Raw genomic sequence first — 22,093 nt, 5'->3', positions numbered from 1 at the left:
TGCAGACTTACTGCATTTTGACCTTCTTGTAATCCCAAGTAGCATCTCAACTAGGATCCATAAAAGTTAGAAATTTAAAACTGGTATGACCTTTTATCTACCAAGATTTGGCAAGAATGGAGGATGATAAAGGTCACTATAGACCAGAGAGAGCCAGATATGTACGCCCAGGTAATGCTAACACTTTCTTTCTTAAAGGGGAAGAGGGCTCCACATAAACTTTATTGTAGATACCATGAGTGTTCTATCCAGTGTGAGGATACAGTCTCTTATGAAATTCAATTCTGCATTATCGGTAATTGCTACTAACTCTGCTGAAAAATAAGTAACAAAATATATTCTAATCTTGAAATGTTAGAGTCAAAAGGTACTTTAGAGCTCAATGGCCCAAATTCTTCATTTTTTTAGGCCACAAAAATTGAGAACTCAGAGATATGATAAAACTTGCCATGAACACATGGCTAATAACAGCTGAAACTTAAAACCTGGTCTTCTAGCTTCAAGTTCCTGCTTTTTCCCACAATACCATGACCCGAAAAGATGCACATAAAATTATGTTTTTGCATTCCTGGGGGGAAAATACTTAAATTGTAAGATACAAATTCAAAAGAACTGAACATATCTAAAGATGTAAATATATTTGGGAAGATATTTTAAAATCCTCACTTATTCTTCCAAGTAACTATGAAAGAATCATTTGCAGTAATCAAGCTGAAAAGAAGATGGAATCTTTCTTGCCCAATAGATAATAGGCACTGAGTTAAGTTTTCTTTTAGACAGGTATTTCAGTTATGTATCACTATATAGCAAACCCCCAACAGCGGGGAAACACCTGGGCAGATCTTCTGCTCTATGTGGTATGAGCTACGGTGCTAGGGCGGCTGATGTCGCCCTAAGGATGGATCGGGAACTCAGATGGGGTTAAATTGTCTGGGACGTGTGGATAGTTAGAATCATTAAGAAACTTCCATATGCACTCAGGTGGGTCTGTTGGCTAGGGGGCCTCAGTTCTTCACGTGGACCTTGTCACATGGCTGCTTGGGCTGCCTCATGGCATGGCAGCTGGGTTCCAAGAAGAAGAATTACCAAAAAAGAGACTAGCAGCTGCCAGGCCAACTCGGGCTTGTCCCGAAAAGGATAGAGTATCACTTGTGCCTTATTTTATTCAAAGCAGTCCCAGGCTAAGCTCAGAGTCAATGTGGCAGAGGGCTAGACGAGGGCATGAATAATAAAAGGGATGGTTTATTGAGGCATCTCCAATGTACAACCTACCACATAAAGATTGTTAAAATCCTGGCCAAACACAGTATTTGGAAAAAAGTGTTTTTCCACTTTTTTCCGAGACGGGGGTACTGACCAAGAATAATGAGATGGAGGTACTGACCAAGTACCCCCGTCGGGTACTTGGGGGGTACTGCCCAAGAATAATGAGAAACTCTACAACCCTAAAACTTAAATGTAGATACAAAGAATTACACTAACCCTCCATCTTTCTAGTTCTTCACTGGATGGGCTTTATGGAATTCCACATACGGCATTATTTTCAGCCAGATATTAATTTTTAATCAACATATGTTTAAAAATGGGCATGTATCTCCATAATGTATTTCTGAATTTATAAGCTGCTAATTTAAACAAATTTATTTATTAAATGTGACACTGGGTGAAGAGAGGGGAAGGCCAAGCTCCAACTGAATAAATTCAATTATATGCTTTATAGATTACCAGGCAACCTATAGGTTATTTTATCCAAAGTCAGCTAGGACAGAGCTTGGATAGATAATAAGGACATTTAAGGAGAGAGAATGGGAACAGTGGAGTACTTAAAAGTATGTAAGTATCCATTCTAGATATATTTGAAAGTTTCAAAAAAATTATCAAAGGAGTAGGAATCTAATTTACTAAAGGGTACTGTGTGCACTGTACTAGGTACACTGACTACATTATTTCACTTAATCCTCTCAAATGCCTCGTGGAATGGGTATGGTTATTTCCATTTGTGCGTGAGTAAATTAAAAACTCTAGAGCCATTGACACACACTTGGAAAGCAGAATAGAACCCAATCCCTTTGACCTTACAGTCTATTTGCCCTATCACAATTTTTCTATGGTATCTTCAACATACAGTGCTAAATTCACTAAATTCTACTTTATTTCTGATTGATTTCCTTTTGGAAGCAGTTTTCAAACACTTTACTTTTCTCTGTTTCCAGTCTTCTTCATTATTAACTATTTGGAAGCAAATATTTAAAGAAAGTTGACATTTAAAGAAATCCTTAAGTTTTCTGAATTAAAATCATGTTCCTCCAATTACCTGTTCATCTAAATTTGGGGTTTCTTACAGAAGGGTATACTAAATACTAAAGCCTTAAAAATAAAAAGGCCAGGAAAAAACATTCTCACCTTAAATCAGCACTTTACAACTGTATCACAGCAAAAGGAATATTGTATCATTTTAGTGCATTAGCTTCAATGTCTTCCATAATGTCTTAATCATTCTACCAATGTCTGAGCTCCTTATTAACCAGTACCATCAACCATAGGGTTATCTCCCATGGCACTAAGCACAGTCACCTACACATGGTAGGTATTAAGTGTTGGTGGAATGAATGAATGAAAGAACAGAGGGAAATCTGAAATACTCAAAATTACATTGGAGATGTTATTTTAAAAGCACCTATCAAATATTAGTTACTTTCAATTATTTGGTGACATATAACAATAGCAATGGTAGGCAGAGTAGATATATTCAAAGATATATTATTTCTATTTGGGAATATGTGCAGTAGTCCCTAACCTTTGCCTATTGCCTGATAAGATGAGGAATGAATAAATTTAGGACATCTATTTTGGAAGGGGATAAAGACAGTTAGAAAAGGAGCACAGAAGGAACACAGAAAGGAACCACAAAGAACTCTCAAAAGAGTTGACTGTGGGACTAATTTTATTCAAATATTTATTTTCATTTATTATAAAAGGTACCCTTATGAAAATTAACACTGGAAAATAAGAGAATATTACCACCTTTAATTTAGACAGCAAACAAGGCCAGAACACGGGGATAATAGCTAATAAAACATCTGATACTGATATAAAACACTGTAAAGGGAGATTAAAGGTCAAAAAAATCAAAGTTTGAAAATACAGGAATAAAGAATTCTAGAAAGGGAACAACCTATCTTAAGGTTGTGGTTCACCTAATGGCAATAACGAATTGTGGACGGTTATGACTAATCATACTGGGCGGAAGGTAGAAGATGACTAAATAATATCTATGTCCCTATGTTCCTAAAAGTGGCCATCATTATAACATGTATATAATTTTATGTATATAATATATAAAATACATGTATATAAAACATGTATATAATATAATACAAGTATCATTTTAGAGCAACAAAAGGTAGCAGTTTAGAACAAAAAAAATTTCTGTCTTTTTTTAGGGAGAAAAAAAAAGTCAATAAAATTTCTAGTGTAGCCAAGAAGCAATTTTGATTTATGTGTAAAATAAAAGCATAGTAACGATATAAACTGTATAAAACCTTATTGATGTTTTATAATTTTCGGAATTCTAAAGGTTAAGAAAACAATTGTCTTCGGGAAATAAAATATTAACTTCTCACATATTACCTAATTAGGTAATCATCAAGTCACAGCATAGAATTAAGAGTACTTAAAATTTACACTCTCATTGTATAATCCCACATATTACATTAAAAAAAAAACCTAAAGTCTCAAACCCCCACATATCTCTAGGCAAATTCCCCACCTACTAACCACTGTATAAGAGACATTTCTTTTCCAAAAACACTTCAAAATTAACATTTTCATGGGCTTTTTAAATTTACAAACCAGGAACTGTAGTAAAAACTAAGACAGAAAAGGGCTCAGTTAAGCAATAATACAGTCATTTAGGACACTTCTAAAAAAGGATTTGGTTCTACACTGTGTTCTAAAATGAAATTCAGAAAATAAAGTTTATATGCCTGACTTACTATATGTGAAAAAGTCCCTTGAGCCTCTCATTAATATACAATCTGACTTTCTAATTCTAAATAAACACGTGCAAATGCTCTAAAAAAGGACTACATATCTACTAAGACAGATACTTGTCATTTTAGCAGCTAGATTTGCCTACCTGTTTTCTTGATAACAGCAGGAAGAAAATAAAACAAATTGGAATAACTAAGGGATCTTGTCCCAATCTCCACTAGCACCCAGAACATTTAATACCTTGTGGCTTTACTGCAACTGGTACATTTAATAAGAATTACTCTGTGCCATAAATGAGAATAATATCTAAACAGGAATTATTCTATTCAAATCACACAGATGAGCAATTGTTAATTATTTCTTATACGCACAGCACTAAAACCTAATAAATGCTTAAGTTTAATTTTCTTTTTTTATCTAATTTAATTTGAAAAAACTGAAAATCTAAAAAAGTATAAGTACATTTTGGAACATTATTGCATTATTTATATTTTAGGAATCCTTTTGTACAATAATAATGCTTGAGGTATGTTCTTAAAAATATTCTACACATTATAAAATATACAGTTCTCTCTCATGTTATCAGTACCCAAAAATAAATTAATAGAACAATATTAATAATAATAACAAAAACCATAAAATCTCGCATTCACATACGTCTGATTTAATTTTCTAAATGGCAAAGGGTAGATTTTTTCTCACTCAGAGGATAAAATTATGTTTATCAAGGAACAACAGAATTGTATTCTAAGCTTCTGCTATACGCAAAGTGCCAGCCTTGGTCCTGGTAGAAAATACAAGGAGAGCTAATAGAGGAGAAAGAGCAAAAGATATTTATGAACTTTAAGGAACTCTGAATGCCATAGAGTCATATAGAAAAGGAACCACAGGAATTTGGATGAGGAATACATTGGTTGTAGTTAAAGGAAGTATATTCTCTTTTAAAGAAAAAGAAAAATAAATGAGTTCTATACACTCGCATAGGAGATAAAGCAGGGAGAAGAGATAATTTGTTACAGTATCAGGGATCATGTTCCTTAATTATTATGATTTACTGCACTAGGAATGTGGCTGTCAAAGTAGAACGGTAAGGAAGGGAGAACGAAGCCGTGACAGAAATCAACTTCTGCTGTAGTACTCTCACATAAATTCTGTAGTATTAAAACGGTTATAGAAAACTGACGTAGGCCGGGCGAAACAAGCTCTGTCTCAAAAACAGCTGCATTTAACCACAGATAAGAAGGCCCTTTTCTACACAGTGATAGAAATCACTTTATCTACTTGGAGGATCCAAATAAAATCTGGAGTTTAAAGTGCACACAAGAGTGTTAAATTCCCTAAAGCAACTTCAAAACTGAAGGAAAAATGAACAGTTACCATTTTAAAACACTTCCCAAGAGTAAGTAACAGTGCTGAGTAAATCTTTGCTAGTTTATAGCTTGATATGTGTAATTTAACCTTCTATGAAAGTACAAGTCTCTCCCCAAATTACCCAGAGAAACAAAATACTCACTGGAACATATAACAATATATGAGCTATCTACAAAAACAAATCAACATAAATTATATTCTGAGGGACTCGATTCCTTGCCACTATTTTTGGATTTCATTAAAATAGAGAAAAAGTGGGGAAGCATGCAAAAATTTGATCTGCAAAATTATCACTCACAGGAAAGTAATTTTTTAAAAGCAAAATAGTTTATTATTTCTAAGGCGTACCATCCATCCTGATATGTGCCATAACATTTTCACTGTAGATAATTTTAAAAGAACTCATCCTTTAACTATCAGACATATAATTTTCCTAGATATATGTAATGTGTCTTTAAAAATATTTTAGGTTTTTAGTTAACATTAAAAAATTAACTCTCATTAAAAAAAAAACCAACTTTATGGTATAGAGTGCATTGGTTTTCAATGTCTAATCACTGCAAAACTTTGCAATTACCAAAGCCATAACGGATTACATTTCAGTCTATCTTCAGCAAGAATACAAAGTAGATAATGAAGCTGCCAGCTGTATATTTTATATATTACCTTGCATTTATGGCAACTGTATATTAATATAGAATATTCCTCTCTGTTTTGATCTATTTTCTTTCAATATTCCACAATTAAAACTTAGCCAATACAAATAATAATAAAAGAGCAGAGCTGTATAGATGTAAAAAAATCATTAACAGCAATTTCTCAGCTTTAATGGAAAAAGTGTTGGTATCTAGCAAACAAATCTTCTTCTGCCAAATAAGAAATCAAAAACACAAATGTCTTAACAGAGATGCGTAAACAGGACACACATATTTCCAGTTTCCATTATCATACCCAGAAAAGAGCATATGCTGTAATTTTAACCACCGACAAAGCTGCAGTTTCATGTAACAAATGACTTGCAGTGTCTGACATTTAAGAGAAAAGGCTTACTTAAGATGCATGCTTCACCAGTTCTATGAATGTGTCACAACTGCCAATAACAGATATAGCAGCATTTCATTTACAGTGAAAAGATGCTAGTTAAAATAAAGCCATGTAGGTATACGTGCTTATATATATATGCCACTTTCACAAAATTTTGTTGCAAGGCAATTAAAGAGGATTGTATTTAAAATAACTTACCTTTCGCCCATCACTTGCATGGCAATTCACATTTAGAGGAGTCAGTAAAGCCATTAGTTTTTCTTCATTACCACTCCTATAAAAAGGTAGTAAGTCAATTCCTATAAAATTACAAAGCTTCTTATGAATATTTATGCATAATTTTTTCACATGAGAGTAAAATATGGGTTTGCTTTGATTTCTTTTACATGGATCACAAGAACTCTCTTTTACAATATTCAGTTCAATTACTATATTTCTAATTAATACCTGTTAATTACTCTATAGTGGTATATCTTAATGTAGTTTTCTACATTTTTGCTTTATCTACATAAAGTCATCTTCTTAATTACAAATAAACTTTATTCTGATAAATGGACTAAAACACTGGAGTTAAAAAATACATACAAAATGCTGTAAAGAGCTAATCAATTAAATTATAAATGACCAAGAACAACAAAAAAATAGATGAGGATTTTAACATTTACTTTTTGCTCTTCATTCAAGCTTTACTAGGAAAATCTTCAGAAGAAAATGAAGATATAGGTATTTAAATACTCCAAGAATATCATTGGAAAAGCTGGGCAACTAGGGTTTGCAGGTACCTTAAGAAATGTTCCAAATAAAATTAATCTTATAATCATCACCATATGAAAAGATTTTATTATATATACTAATCATGTAAAATAAAGTATATAAAGATTTAGTATCTGCATAATTGCATAAAATCCAAGCAAGACAATAACGTGATATTTTTTATAGTCCTCCACCTGCCCTCCTCCTTCTCTTCCTTAATGCATTATACACACTTAAAATGAATGGAATCACTTACCTAGCAGCTTCTAGGAGTTCGTCTTTCTTGTATTCACCTAGATGATTGCAAAATATCATGCTGTTAGCATTTGGCAGAAGACAGATTAAGAAATGCAGTAGGCAGCAAATAGAGAATTAAATAGAGAAGAGCAGAAAAAGAGAGTCCACACCCCGCTGGGTGATGGAGCCGTGACGTTAGCCAGCTTGTGAAGGCAGCATCACCAGTGCCTTGGAGACGGGCAGCAAATTGACGCAGCTTCTTGTCCAATCCTCAGATGAAATAGCTTTCTTCAGACAACCAATGAATGCTAAATCTCGTGTCCAGAAACACATTCCCTCTGATAACAGCATGCCAGCTGAAGACAATGTCCCCTCCCCCCTTTTCTATTCAGGCTGTCACAGGATACTTGTGAAGCATAATACATTCTGAGACAAAAGCAAAAGAATGTGGCTCTTTAAAGGTACAAATTACTAGTCTTCTCAAAACTGAAGTTTTATTGGTAATGACACGGAAAGTTAAAAAAAAACATTAATTACTATTGTTGAGCTTTATAGCAGTAGAAAATGCAAATATCAGAACCATGTAGCCTTTGACTCGATAGCGAAGGTCTGTAGACTAGAAATACGTGAACTACGTACCAAATGCCATGAACCTCTTGGAGGCAGCGCTCCAAAAACCAAAACAGTGAATACATTTTGAAATGACAATATTATTCTAACATGCTGTAATCTTAACACTTCATATAAATTCAATACCAATTTGAACACATAATAAATCTTAAAAATATTTTTTAAAAGGAGGGTGGGGTCTTTGAGAATAAGCAGATATCTAACTACTGCGACATGGGTAATTTTTCCCCATTCTATTTTATCACAATGGATTTTAAAAATATATCAAATGATGAAAATAGAAATATAATTAAAAACCATCCATAACAAATTTCTTAGGGTATTCAAGATCTAACAAACAAATTTTTTTTGCAAGCTCAATTGAAGGACAAAGAATGTTAATAATACAGCGTTTGTTCCTTCAATAAATAAAAAGAACCACCAGGACTATGATTCAGCTATAATACACTTACTTAGTTTGCTACATCACTAAAGAAGTAATTATAAAAAGATCTTAACAAATAATTATATGAAAGCAAATACTAAGTGCACATAGAATAAAACATTAGACTAAATGAAAATGTTATTCTATTACGAAATAAGATTAAGTAACTTTTAAAAAATCTTATGTGTAAGTATGGACTTCGCATTTTGTTTGTTTTGCTAAAGAATGCAGAATATTGATGCAAATATTACAAAGACACCTCAAGGCTACCAAGTACCTACTTAAATGCTATAACCCATTATTAGCAAATATTCCTTAGCTTTAACTTTGTCTTGCCTCCTGGATTAAGATTAGGTTAAAATCTGGAAACTATAACTAGGTATTTTCAAAGTAAAAAGTTGTTAAATACCTATTTTCTCTTAAAGGAACTTTGTATATCAATACAGTTATAAGTTTAAGAATATAAGCTAGAATATATGATTTCATGGTCATAGAGTTGGTCTTTCTAATTTCCCATAAATTGTATTTCAGATTTTTTAGCCAACTGACAAAGTAAAGGTCATTTCATTATATCCTCCATCCAATTAAGTTCCTGCCTTCCCAAAGCCCAAGACCTACCTTTGTTAAACATTTTAGGTGGCAATACGGAAGTTAGAGAGTCAACTTAAAAAACTCCTTGTGAGGAAAATGGCATAACCCATGCCCCCAGATGTCTACAGAACCAGGATCAAAGTAAATCAAATTACACAATGTATCTATAAAATGTATGAATTTTGTCGAGCTGCATTTGTTCAGCAGGCCTGTACGCCAGGTTTTAAAGTGAAAGCCACTATCATCTCTGACCTCAGGGAATATTATTCTATTAAAGGAGACAGATAAATAAATAAATGATTACAGTAGAGTATAAAGAAATCTTACGAAATGCTAGAGAGCTTACTAGCCAGTCTAAATGGGATTAATGATTGGAAGGGTAGTTGGGGGTCAAGGAAGTCGTCCTGGAAGAGGGGAAACTTGAGCAGTTTTGAAGGAAGGACAGGTAATCCTCAGGTGAAGCAGGCTCAGGGAGAAGGAAGCTACCACAGCGAAAGAAAGGAGAAGGGGAAGGGTTGTAAGTAGCTCTGTGTACCTGAAGCAAAGGACACTCGCAGGCGAGTGGGTATGGACGAGACAGAGAAGAAATGGAAACATCATGAATGTCTCTCTAAGCTAAGAAGTTTGAACTTTACTTTGAAAGTAATGAGAAAATACTGCAATATTTTAACAAGGGGAGTGCAAAGTATACTTAAAAATCTGCAAGTTTTGTGATTACATAAAATACTTCCATACTGTGCTTCACTAAACTTTTGTTGGAGAGGAAGGTGGGCAAAAATAAAAAAAAAAAAAAGAAAAGAAAAGAAAAGAAAAGAAAAAAAACAAGTAAATTCGGACAGTCTACATTTTAAAGTATATATACTTTATATGCTGATATACAGTAAAAACACATTAAAACTGTGAACTTAAAAGTAGCTACTATTGAAATTTAAGTCATAGTGAAACATGACTCCAATAAGTGAGGTAATAAAAATGCAAAGTATTTGGGAACCTCAAAGTTCAAATCAGTCTCCCTACATAAACTTCTCATCAAGCAGAGTTTATTGATGTTTTCACCAAAAGGCACATTTTTGCAAAAATGTTATTCCTTCCTGGATGAGCTGATAATAAACCAAAGCTTTCAAAAGGAAATACATAAGTACATGCAACAGAGTCAGACACGGGTATTACAAATGACTTTCTACTCTTCCTGCTAGAGATCCTAGTACTTTAATCAGCTTTTCTGCAATACATTCTAGCATCCACTATCTGGTGCCCAAGGACCACAATCCATAAACAGCTGAAGCTATTTTTCAAATGCTAGCTCGCAGGAACAGCTAACATAATGAATTTAGAGCCCCTCACACTCTCTGATAACAAATCTGAGCTACTTACTTAACAGCCAAAGCACCAGTTCTGTTTCATTTTAGCTGAGAATCTGAAAATATTCTGGCTGAGACTATGGTGCTCTATAGAGCATTTATATTCTTTAATAACATCCAGATAAAGACTAGCAATAGATCAGCCAGAAAGGAAACTAGGCAATTATAGTCAAGATAATAGCAGCCAGGAATGAAGAAAACAGATGGTTTAAAACATTTTTTATTAGAATAAAAGTAAATGGAATTTTTAAAAGTAAGCCAAAAAGTTTACTTTCCAAAGTCTAAATTGTATTTACTGGTAAAATAACTAATGATATGAAAGAAGCAAAGATACACACACACAGAAATATGAGACTGATGTGTTAGAGAGCTATGTTATTAAAATGAAGCTGAAAAATAAACTCCTCTTTTTATTTCTCTGGAGTAGTTAGAAATAGCTTCTCTTCCACTTAGTGTAAAGGCAAAATTACTTTTTGAGTAAAAATGAAGAAAACTTAATAAGAAGAAGTCATGATTACTGACTTATCTCAATTTTAACATTTTAAGTGCTTCTGCCCCATCAGAAACTGACAGGATCAAGGTAGACTTAGTTATGTAAAAATAAGTCATTTGGTTTTGTTGAGATGGAATAGCATGGAAAGATTATGAACATGGAACCACAAATTCTTAAAGCCGTGAGAAACTAAAAAAGAATTCTGGGCCAGGTACGGTGGCTCATGTGTGTAATCCCAACACATTGGGAGGCCAAGGTGGGTGGATCACCTGAGGTCAGGAGTTCGAGACCAGCCTGGCCAACATGGTGGTCAGGGTTTAGAAACCCCATCTCTACTAAAAAAACAAAAAATTAGCTGGGCATGGTGGTGGATGCCTGTAAATCCAGCTACTCAGGAGGCTGAGGCAGGAGAATCTCTTGAACCCAAAATGCAGAGGTTGCAGTGAGCTGAGATTGTGCCATTGCACTCCAGCCTGGGCAACAAGAGCGAAACTCTGTCTCAAAAAAAAAAAAAAAAAATTCTGACTTTTCTCTTTCAACCATTATGCATGGTATTCAAACCTATCAGTAACGCTTTGCATTATATAAAAGTAGAAAAATGTCATTTGAAAGTCACCCTTTCTCCGTGTTACCTCACCCCCAATTTCAGAACCACTCTCCTAAGGGATCATCTGAAACTGGTGCCCAGGCAGTTAAACAGATTGTCTTAGGTTTCACTAAGTATTATCCATTACCTGTCAGGCCCTGCACTAGGCTCAAATGTGAGCACAAACTAACGAATCTGAGCTCTGGAAAAAGCCATGTAAGCAAAAGGAGAGAGTAACAAATAGTAACAACAATCAAATAACTTAAAAAACAATGACAATTATCAGTTTTAAATAGGTTAAACATATCAACAAGCCAAAAATTTCCATCAAAACTACTTTAAAGCATTTGAATTTACAGATGAGCTTGCAAGCAAAGGCTATTGGGCCAAGGGAATTTCAAGAATAAAGAAAATTCACTGGGGTCTATTCCAACGATCAATCCATTTTGCATTTCCCATAGCAAACCTTAATTCCTGAACTTATCAGGCATCACAAGGGAAGCAGTATGTAAAGACATCAGTCAAGAATCTCAGTTATCAGGTTCATGTGGGGACTCCTATGTTACAGAGTGCTAAGTAGTACCATGAATCAATAACTCTGATATAGATGTTTTCTCACCAAGGTACCAGCAAATTAACAGATGAATTGATTCCTGTAGCTAAACTGACAACCTATATGAAGAATAAAATATTAATTTAGGTGACATATTCCATCATGTTTTCAGTAATAGATTTGAAAATTAAAAACCAGCTATGTGGCTGTGGAAGGAACTGAGGTAAAGCACCAGGAAGTAATCTAATCTCCAGAATTAGAGTTAGGTCTCCCTCTCAAAGCAATATTCAGACAGACTGATATTCTGCTATGTATAAACATGGGCCCCAGACACAACTGTATTATTTCGCTCCAGGATCTTTCAAAAATATATTCAGAACAACTGGGGGTAAATTACAAAGTTATCACAGCTCTCAATGCCTTCTTCGTACTTTTTAATTCTATCAAATCTTTCTACTCATTATGATACTGCCTTCAAAGTCCATACCACCAATTAAGTCTACAATCATGGCCAATCTAAACACTGAAAATCCATTCTAAACACAGTTGTTTGCGGTCCTTAAATTCTAAGTTTGAATAGAGTATTTTCCTGGCAGAGATCCTTTCCTTGTCTCCTAGAACCTTGACCTTTTAAACTAGCTAACATCAACTCCGCATAGTACCAACATAATCTCTTTATTGTCCAATATTTTAGCCACTCCCCTCATCACTTACATTTAAATACATTAAAATTATATAAAAATAAAAATTCTGTTCATCAGTCACACTAGCCACATTTCAGGTATTCGGTAGGCACATATTTCACATTCGGTAGGTAACTAGCTAGTACCTCCATAGTGAACACTGCAGAGAGACCATTCGCCAGAAGAGCTAAACTTTTATTGGACCACGAAACTCTGCACTGTTTTTAATGAGCTTATAAGAAGTTATCTTTTACCCTAACAACCATTTTCCATATTCTTTACTCTTAAAATTATCACTCCCAAAACATAAGCTTTTTTTTTTTTTCTTACTGAACACCAAAAAACGACTTCATTACCACGAAACGTGAAAAAAAAATATGTCAGACTGTATAACAGATCTAGAACGAGTTCTAGCTCTGCCACTGGTTTATTTGTGTGGTCTTGGGTAAATCACTTCATGCTTCAGGGAGCCTTCATTTTATTGTCATCTGGAAAATGAACAGGTTAAATGATTTCTAAAGTTTCCACTCTTAAATTTCCATCCTGTATTTGATTCTCAGTATTGGTAAGAAGTTTTTCAAAGATGATTTTAATGTTGCTTTAAACAGACTTAAAACAAAACAAAACAAAGTTATTTGAGAAAAAACACTCTACTAAACTGTTATAAAAAGTAGCACCTGAAAATTGTAGAGTAAGCAGTTAAATGATTCTACCCAATCTGTACTATCTACTTGGTTAACAATTCTAAACTTTTGGTAATGCTTTAACTAGAAGGTAATTAAAAACCAGCTCTTTCAAAAGAAAGTTACTTTTTCAATAATTCTAATCTTTATAGACTTGTTACAACATTTTTAAAAAGAAAAAAAAGCTCACCAAAGCATGGAACTAGAGATAAACTAAGAAGTTATTACTTGAGAAGCTTTCCAATTCTTTAGGAAAATGGAAATGAACCCCCCAACCCCTGCATAGCAGCTGTTAAAAAAAATTCCAGGCTGGGTGCGGTGGTTCATGCCTGTAATCCCAGCACTTTGGAGGCCAAGAAGGGTGGATCACGAGGTCAGGAGTTCAAGACCAGCCTGGCCAAGATGGTTGGTAAAACCTTATCTCTACTAAAAATACAAAAAAATTAGCTGGGCATGGTGGCACGCCCCTGTAATCCCAGTTATTAGGAAGGTTGAGACAGAGAATTTCTTAAACCCGGGAGGCGGAGGTTGCAGTGAGTTGAGATCTCACCACTGCGCTCCAGCGTGGGCAACAGAGCGAGACTCCTGCTCAAAAAAAAATAATAATCCAAAAGGTAAAAGTCCGCAAATACAACTCTATTATCCTACGTCATAAATTATGTCATAAAATTTATATTATTTTTATGTCATAAAAATTGTAATATATTAAATGTCAACACAAAAACCTCAACCAATGTCTTAAAACATTTTAAAAACACAATATAACACTCACATAATAAAAGCTTTGTAAAAGCTTTATGCAGGAGGCAGTAATATGACCTCTCTTAGTCCAAGTAGCATCTAAGATACACATCCCATTTCCTGATACTTAGCAGGGTTTCCAATCATTTGTACTTGTTTCTGATGTGGTATCAATCGTAGCCATCAATATGTGTGTCAATAAATACACACAGGCCCCAAAAAAGATGGTATTATCAGATAAATACATTCTTTAAATTGGATATTAAAAGTCAAAAGAGGTGTTCCTCTAGAAGCTGTTAACCAGTGAGACTTTCTGCAAAGTGTGCCGGTACTTTAAAAGAAAAAAACCTTTATGACCACAGTACACATGAAAGAAGTTTTTGATATATTAAAAAGAAGGCAAAAAAGGAGGAAAGGAAGATGGAAGGAGGGAGGGAACTCTCTCTAAGCAAGGCAGGTTATGACGCTAGGTATTCAGTCTGGGAGCTCAGGACATCCACTATTACTTAAGTCATCAACTGTCTTTGTTAATGGCAGCTAGGGGCTGCGGGAAGTAGGATATTAGTTTGGTTTTTGTGTGTGGGTTTTTTTTTTTTTTTTTCCTGTCACACAGTGTCTGCTCCATAAAAAGTGATTCGGAAAAGTAAATTCTCTATTTGATCCAAAACAATTTGGCAGTAGTTTTTACATTTTGTTCTGTATCAGTGGTCCTTTCTCTATAGCCATCAATGCATACTCCCTTATTTGCAAATCTGAAACCCAAAAAGCTCTAAAACCTCAGATGGCAGCAAAACTTGACCCATTCAGGGTACACAGCTACACAGCACAGCTGTCATATATTTCACTGCAAAAATATTACTGTTACAGAGTACAGTCCCAGTCTCCAAGGGGGATGTTTTGTAATATATGGTGGATATACAGTAGCACCCCTTATTCACAGGGGATACATTCCAAGGTCCCTCGTTATGTAAGTGGATGCCTAAAACTGAGGACAGTACCTAGCCTATATGTTTTTTCTGATAATACATACCCATTATCAAGTTTAATTTACAAACTAGGCATAGTAAGAGATTAAGAATATCTCTAATAAAAACAGGACAATTGTAACAATACGCCAATAGCACTACTCTTGGGCTTCTGGGTCAGTATGAGGTAAAATAAGGATTACTTGCACACAAGCGCTGCAATAGCGGGATGCTGATCTGATCACTGAGTGGCTACTAAATGCCGAACGGGCAGGGAGTGTAGACAGCATAGATCCATGGACAAAGGGAGGGTTCATGCCCTGGGCAGAATAGAGCAGGTCTGTGTGAGATTTCATCACTATACTCAGAGCAGCACGCCATTTAAAATGTATAAACTGTTTATTTCTGGAATTTTCCACTTAATATTTTGAGAGGCAGTTGACCACAGGTCAGTGAAATCTTGAAAAGTGAAACTGCAGATAAGGGGTGACCACTACTAAATTGTGTCTTTTCTTATTTTTTTTTTTTTGAAGTATAATTTACACACAGTTAAATTCACCTTTTGAGATGGTTCTGTGAGTTTTGAAAAACTTATACAGCTGTGTGACCACACTTCAAGACAGGAAACATTTCTATCACACCAGAAAGTTTTTTCAGGGCCCTCTGAAATCAATCGCCTACTCCAATCCCCCTCCATGGTAACCACAGATATGATTTCTGTCAGTACAGTTTTATTTTACGGAATGTCACGTAAATGGAATCATAAAATATGTAAATGTTTGATTCTACCATCTTTTACTTAGTATAAATGCTTTTCAGGTTCGTCCATGTTGTTGGACATGTCAGTACTTTGATCCTTCTTATTGCTAAGTTATATTCCATGATACGGATGTATCTCAATTTGTTTATCCGATTACCAGCTGCCAGATATTTGGGTTGTTTCCAAATGTCTTTGGGTGATTATGAATAAAGCTACTGGAAACATTCACAGAGAGTATTCTGTATGGACAAATAACTTCCTTTTTCTTGGGTAAACATGCAGCAGTGGGGTTGCTGGGTTATATCATAAGTATATGTTTAACTTTATTAAGAAATAGCCAAATCATGTCTTTTTTGTAATCTGAAAAATTCTCATGTCACCTATAGAAAAGAATAAGAAAAAAAGAAAGAGCTAACTACTGAGAACTACAATGGCACTGCCACAATTTCACCACTGCACATACCAGCCTTACCTCACATAGGGGCAATTCATCTGACCTGAACTAATTTGCAGATTTTTTAATTCTTTGCTTCTCATTTGTTATATTATCTGCATTTAAAAAAACAACAGTATTTTCTATCTTAGGTTCAGGGTAATAGGCATTCATACATATTTAGAAATGATGGTGAACATTTCTTATGGAAAATTCTACAATAAAGTTCTGGATAACACATAAACTAAAACCTAACCCTGGAAAAACTATTACCATCAGTGTCTTACATCATAGCAAGGCTATGTATCCATGAAGTCTGATGTTTATCACAGGTTAATCTAAGCAGCTTTCTAAAAAGCAAGAGGAACAAGAAAGTTCTGAGTTCTCACCTACTAAAAGCTAACACCACCAACTGAAAATTATATATATCTAAAATCTACGCTCTAAGAAGTGGTAACTAGGCAGACACGTTTATACCAGCACACCCAAAAGAGGAGGAATGACTCAAATTTCATTAATATAACATTGTTTTAGGTAGAAATGCTGATACCCTATTTTACTAGGTATTTAAAATAAGAAGGAACTACACAATAAAGCTGACATTAGGGATGGGATTAAACATTCAGATAAGAAAATTAATATAAACAGTTGATATGTGGCTTCATGTCCTCTATATAAGGCAAATGTTTCCCAATAAGATAATTTTAAGATGATCTAAAATTGAACATCTCCACCTTCCATTTCTCCTGCTACTTCAAATAAAAATATTCTCCTGACTTACATTTAGACAGACTTGAAACAACTTCCTAATGCAAAATACCACAAACTAACTTTTGAAAAAACCACCAACATGCCTTCTTCATTTCCTCGACTTATAAAGTGTCCTCCATATTTTTCTGAAATCATAATAAACATTTTCATATATCTCCTTTTCAACTGAACAAAATGTGGAAAGGAGATCAAGGTAAAATGAAGCAAGTTAAAACCAAAAGCAATCATGGTATCACAATAGCCCATAGTATTAACTTTATAATAAGAGATGGTTAATTATATTTAGTAAGTGAATGTTCAACTGCACTGAATCTCTTTTTTTGAAGCTAATATTATGCTTAGGAAGAAAGCAAACTGGTTTTCTAGACATTATATCTCAATAGCCCTTTTTATAGTCTTTTAGATATAATATTTAGCAAAATTGCTTTGGTTGGAGAATATTTTCTTTAAAATGTCTGAAACTCTTCCTAACCAAATTGCGCACCCTCAAGGTCTGTCTTGAAACTGGCTATATAAGAAGCAAAGACTGTTAAATTTTAGCTAGTAGATTACTAAACAAACTATATTATTTAATTAGGTTATTCCAAATTAATGGACATTTCTCTATATGTGAAGTCTGAATTCACGGTAATACATCCATTAAGTCCAAGCCGAATCAATTGTGACTTCTCCTATAATTATGTTCAGAAAGATTATTGGACAAAGTATTAATCTAAAGATAAATATTTTTAATTTTACCACTCAATTACAGATATGTAACATGATATCCCTAGCTACACACTAACCTAACATATTAAATTACAGGTTCTGCTACACTGTAATCCATATAATGACTTATCCCTACTTTCTTCTTTCTATTCGTTTTGCTACAATTTATGTATGTACTTTTTCTTTCACCACCTCCTATCAACAGTCCTCCTGTAGCTAATCCCTAAATTAGTCCTTAATCCCTAGTCTCTAGCCCTTAATTCAGTTACATTAATTTCGGCTTTAATTAGTGTATTCTCCTATTCAATAATAATAATAATAATAATAGTATAAATGTATGACTCCCCATACCTGTCTTACAAAATGGTATTCAACCCTACAGCTGAACATTCAAAATCCTTTAAAAATATAGACTAAATTTATTTTTTAAATTTATTAAATGTTCCCAATTCCACCTCACCTTCTCAACACACACTATCAACTATACATCACTCACTTTTACCTGAATACATGTTGCATTTTCTTGAATGTCTTTGCTCATGTTGCCAATGATCTAAGCTCCAATCATCTGCATTTGTTAAAATCTTGCCAAAAACATATGGCCAAACTTACATATAACTTCCTTCTTGAAATCGCTCCACATCAGTTCAATTAAAAACACTGTCAAAGGGCACAGATTCCAGTCCTAGCTTTGACACTACAGTTTTAAAAATTTTAGGCAAGTTATTTGCTTATTCTGACTTTTAATTGTAAGGATATCAAACTAGTATATCTTGTCAAGCCTAAGATTATATTTATAACCATTATGTGTACGTCAGAAGTTCTTAACCTCTGGTAATTTCATGGAATTCAATAATTCTGTAAATACTCGACAACTATAGGCAAAATTTGAGTGTATGTTCAAATGTGCAATGTATTTTCTCCCTAAGGAGTAGATCCAAAGGTGCTTTTATTAGCTCCTTAAAGTGGTCCATGACACAAAAAAGGTTAGGAACCATCATTTCTCTGATCTAAATCTTTTATTTACACAGACACAAACTGATACAAACAGCCCTTCCATACCAATGGTAAATCTCTGAAAGCTTTAAGAATATAGTGCTTAGCTGTTGGTGGGATTGTAAACTAGTTCAACCATTATGGAAAACAGTATGGCGATTCCTCAAGGATCTAGAACTAGATGTACCATATGACCCAGCCATCCCACTACTGGGTATATACCCAAAGGATTATAAATTACTCTACTACAAAGACACATGCACACGTTTGTTTACTGCGGCACTATTCACAATAGCAAAGACTTGGAATCAACCCAAATGTCCATCTGTGACAGACTGGATTAAGAAAATGTGGCACATATACACCATGGAATACTATGCAGCCATCAAAAAGGATGAGTTTGCGTCCTTTGTAGGGACATGGATGCAGCTGGAAACCATCATTCTTAGCAAACTATCACAAGAAGAGAAAACCAAACACCGCATGTTCTCACTCATAGGTGGGAACTGAACAATGAGATCACTTGGACTCGGGAAGGGGAACATCACACACTGGGGCCTATCATGGGGAGGGGGGAGGAGGGAGGGATTGCATTGGGGAGTTATACATGATATAAACGTCATGCACATGTACCCTAGAACTTAAAGTATAAAAAAAAAAAAAAAAAAAAGAATATAGTGCTTAGTTAGCGCTGTTATTTCTTAAAAATGATTCTGAACTATTTTTCCTCAACACACCTGACAGATAATGTTCACATGGATGACATACTTTCATCATCAACAGTTGGGTACTGCAGTCTACTAAATGAATAAGATGCTTGTGGGTTTGGTGCCACTGCTAGCATGTTAGCTCTAAATTCCATCACTTTCTCCTACGATTCAAGATTTATGGTATCTGTATCAGTGCTGTATTGTGCTTGGTATATTGTAAACAGTGCCTGTATATTTGTTAAATAAAAAAATAAATGATGTAATTCAAAGAGAACTAGTAAATGAATGAGACTTAAAAAAAAAAACCCAGGGCCAGGCGCGGTGGCTCACGCCTGAAATCCCAGCACTTTGGGAGGCTGAGGCGGGCGGATCACGAGGTCAGGAGATTGAGACCATCCTGGCTAACTCGGCGAAACACCGTCTCTACTAAAAAATACAAAAAACTAGCTGGGAGAGGTGGCGGGAGCCTGTAGTCCCAGGGGAGGTTGAGGCAGGAGAACGGCGTGAACCCGGAGGCAGAGCTTGCAGTGAGCCGAGATGGTGCCAATGCACTCCAGCCTGGGCGACAGAGCGAGACTCTGTCTCAAACAAACAAAAAAAAAACCCCAGAAGGGCTTAAATGAGAAAGAATATGCCTAGGATAATACCATTAATCAGACTTCACTGAAGTCGATTAACTCTAACCTAATAAGAGATTTAGTGATACTTTTGGGAAAATATAAGAAAAAAATAACTGAAGTGTGTGCAGCTGAAGAAGTAAATCACAATTGGTGCTTCTTGAGGAAACCAAAAGTGCACTCACTACATCTTTCTGAGACGTTTTATAAATCAGTGACAGACTATGAAGAATAAAATGCAATCATACACAATCATCACAACAAAGACAAGACAGTTCTGATATCATTCAAAAAAATAGCCACATGTGCCTCCATGTCAGCCTGCAATTCCTCAGGATGATATGGTTATAAGATGCAAGTCGGCCGGGCGCGGTGGCTCAAGCCTGTAATCCCAGCACTTTGGGAGGCCGAGACGGGCGGATCACGAGGTCAGGAGATCGAGACCATCCTGGCTAATACGGTGAAACCCCGTCTCTACTAAAAAATACAAAAACTAGCCGGGCGAGGTGGCGGGCGCCTGTAGTCCCAGCTACTTGGAGGCTGAGGCAGGAGAATGGCGGAAACCCAGGAGGCGGAGCTTGCAGTGAGCTGAGATCTGGCCACTGCACTCCAGTCCGGGCGACAGAGCGAGACTCCGCCTCAAAAAAAAAAAAAAAAAAAAAAAAAAAAAAAAAAGATGCAAGTCAGGCAATCCCCGAATAGGCGTCTCCCACACCTTCAGCCCTCAGTAGGCTTATGCATCCAGGGGCCAAGCACCCTGATCAGAGCAAGGGCTGCCGGAAAGTAATTTTCTTTTCACAGACAATGGCCTGGTTCCTATAAATCACAATATGCTTTGTTCATATATCCTCAGAGTTCTGAGATTGCAGCTACTACATATACAGCAGTTTCTTAAATGAAGAGATCATATTTGCATACTGGTTTAAACAAAAATGAGTTCTTTTTGAAATATTTATTTCAATATAAACACTTCACATAAAAATAATACAAACATTAAGAAGAATCTCTGAAGAAAAAGTGTTTTTGAGTATTTTGGCATTTCTATTTGTTGACTGACTTATGTTCCTCTCATAAATTTATCAACTACCCTCATATAAAAATCATCACTTCGCCTTACTAGAATACTGCTACTATAAAAATTGGAACACTCAAGAACTAAATCGTTCCAGATAGCCAAGTTTTTAACATAAGTGCTAATTTAGCATTTTAATTTCTCTTTTGATAGAATTTCTTTATGAAATGTATTACATACCTCTATACACTCAAAAATAGATCATTCCAAACATAATTTAACTCTTCTTGACAATTCAGAGCCAATTATTACGAACCTCCACCAGACTTTGGAATAATATAGCAATGTTCTCTGGACTATTGAGATGTGCAGGGACATTCGTACTTATCCAAAATGGTTCAAGATTGCTATGTATTTTACTTTTTTTTTTTTTCAGACAGCGTCTCACTCTGTCGCCCAGCCTGGAGCACAGTGCCACCATCTTGGCTCACTGCAACCTCTGCCTCCTGGGTTTCAAGCAATTCTTTGTGCCTCACCCTCTCGAGTAGCTGGGACTACAGGCGTGAGCCACCACGGCCGGCTAATTTTTGTATTTTTATTAGAGACAGGGTTTCACCATGTTGGCCAGGCTGGTCTCAAACTCCTGACCTCAAGTGATCTGCTAGCCTTGGCCTCCCACAGTGCTGGGATTATAGGTGTGAGCCACCACACCCAGCCATATTTTACTTTTTAATATGTAATTTATTTTTTTCTTTTCCTTTGCATAAATTAATCTCTCTATATATTTCCTTTTAGTTTACAATGTCTGAAAAGTGCTGTCCAGTAGAAATATAAGCTTCACATGTAATTTTAAACTTCTAGTAGCAATGTTTAAAAAAGACATGAGTTTTAATAGTACATTTTATTTACCCTACTATATCCACAATATTACCATTTCAATGTGTAGCACTGTGTTCAGCAGCCAGCTGTGACGAGTGG

At 35.1% G+C, this 22,093-nt stretch overlaps 1 protein-coding gene across 2 annotated transcripts in view; it reads right to left on the bottom strand.

Annotated features, from left to right (window-relative positions):
* TNKS (tankyrase) overlaps positions 1-22,093 on the bottom strand; it is a 217,779-nt gene that overhangs the window by 103,614 nt on the left and 92,072 nt on the right. For both annotated transcript variants that reach the window (XM_033176844.1, XM_033176843.1), the window contains exons 4-5: positions 7,418-7,454; positions 6,607-6,682 (exon numbers count right to left, since the gene is read on the bottom strand). In XM_033176844.1, the coding sequence (XP_033032735.1) occupies positions 6,607-6,682; positions 7,418-7,454 (113 nt within the window). The remainder of the gene's footprint in view (positions 1-6,606; positions 6,683-7,417; positions 7,455-22,093) is intronic.

This window comes from Trachypithecus francoisi, unplaced genomic scaffold, assembly GCF_009764315.1.
Source record: "Trachypithecus francoisi isolate TF-2019V2 unplaced genomic scaffold, Tfra_2.0 Contig01554, whole genome shotgun sequence".
Taxonomy (NCBI): domain Eukaryota; kingdom Metazoa; phylum Chordata; class Mammalia; order Primates; family Cercopithecidae; genus Trachypithecus; species Trachypithecus francoisi.
The sequence above is the reverse complement of the archived record's forward strand: the minus strand, read 5'-3'. Positions and strand labels throughout refer to the sequence as shown.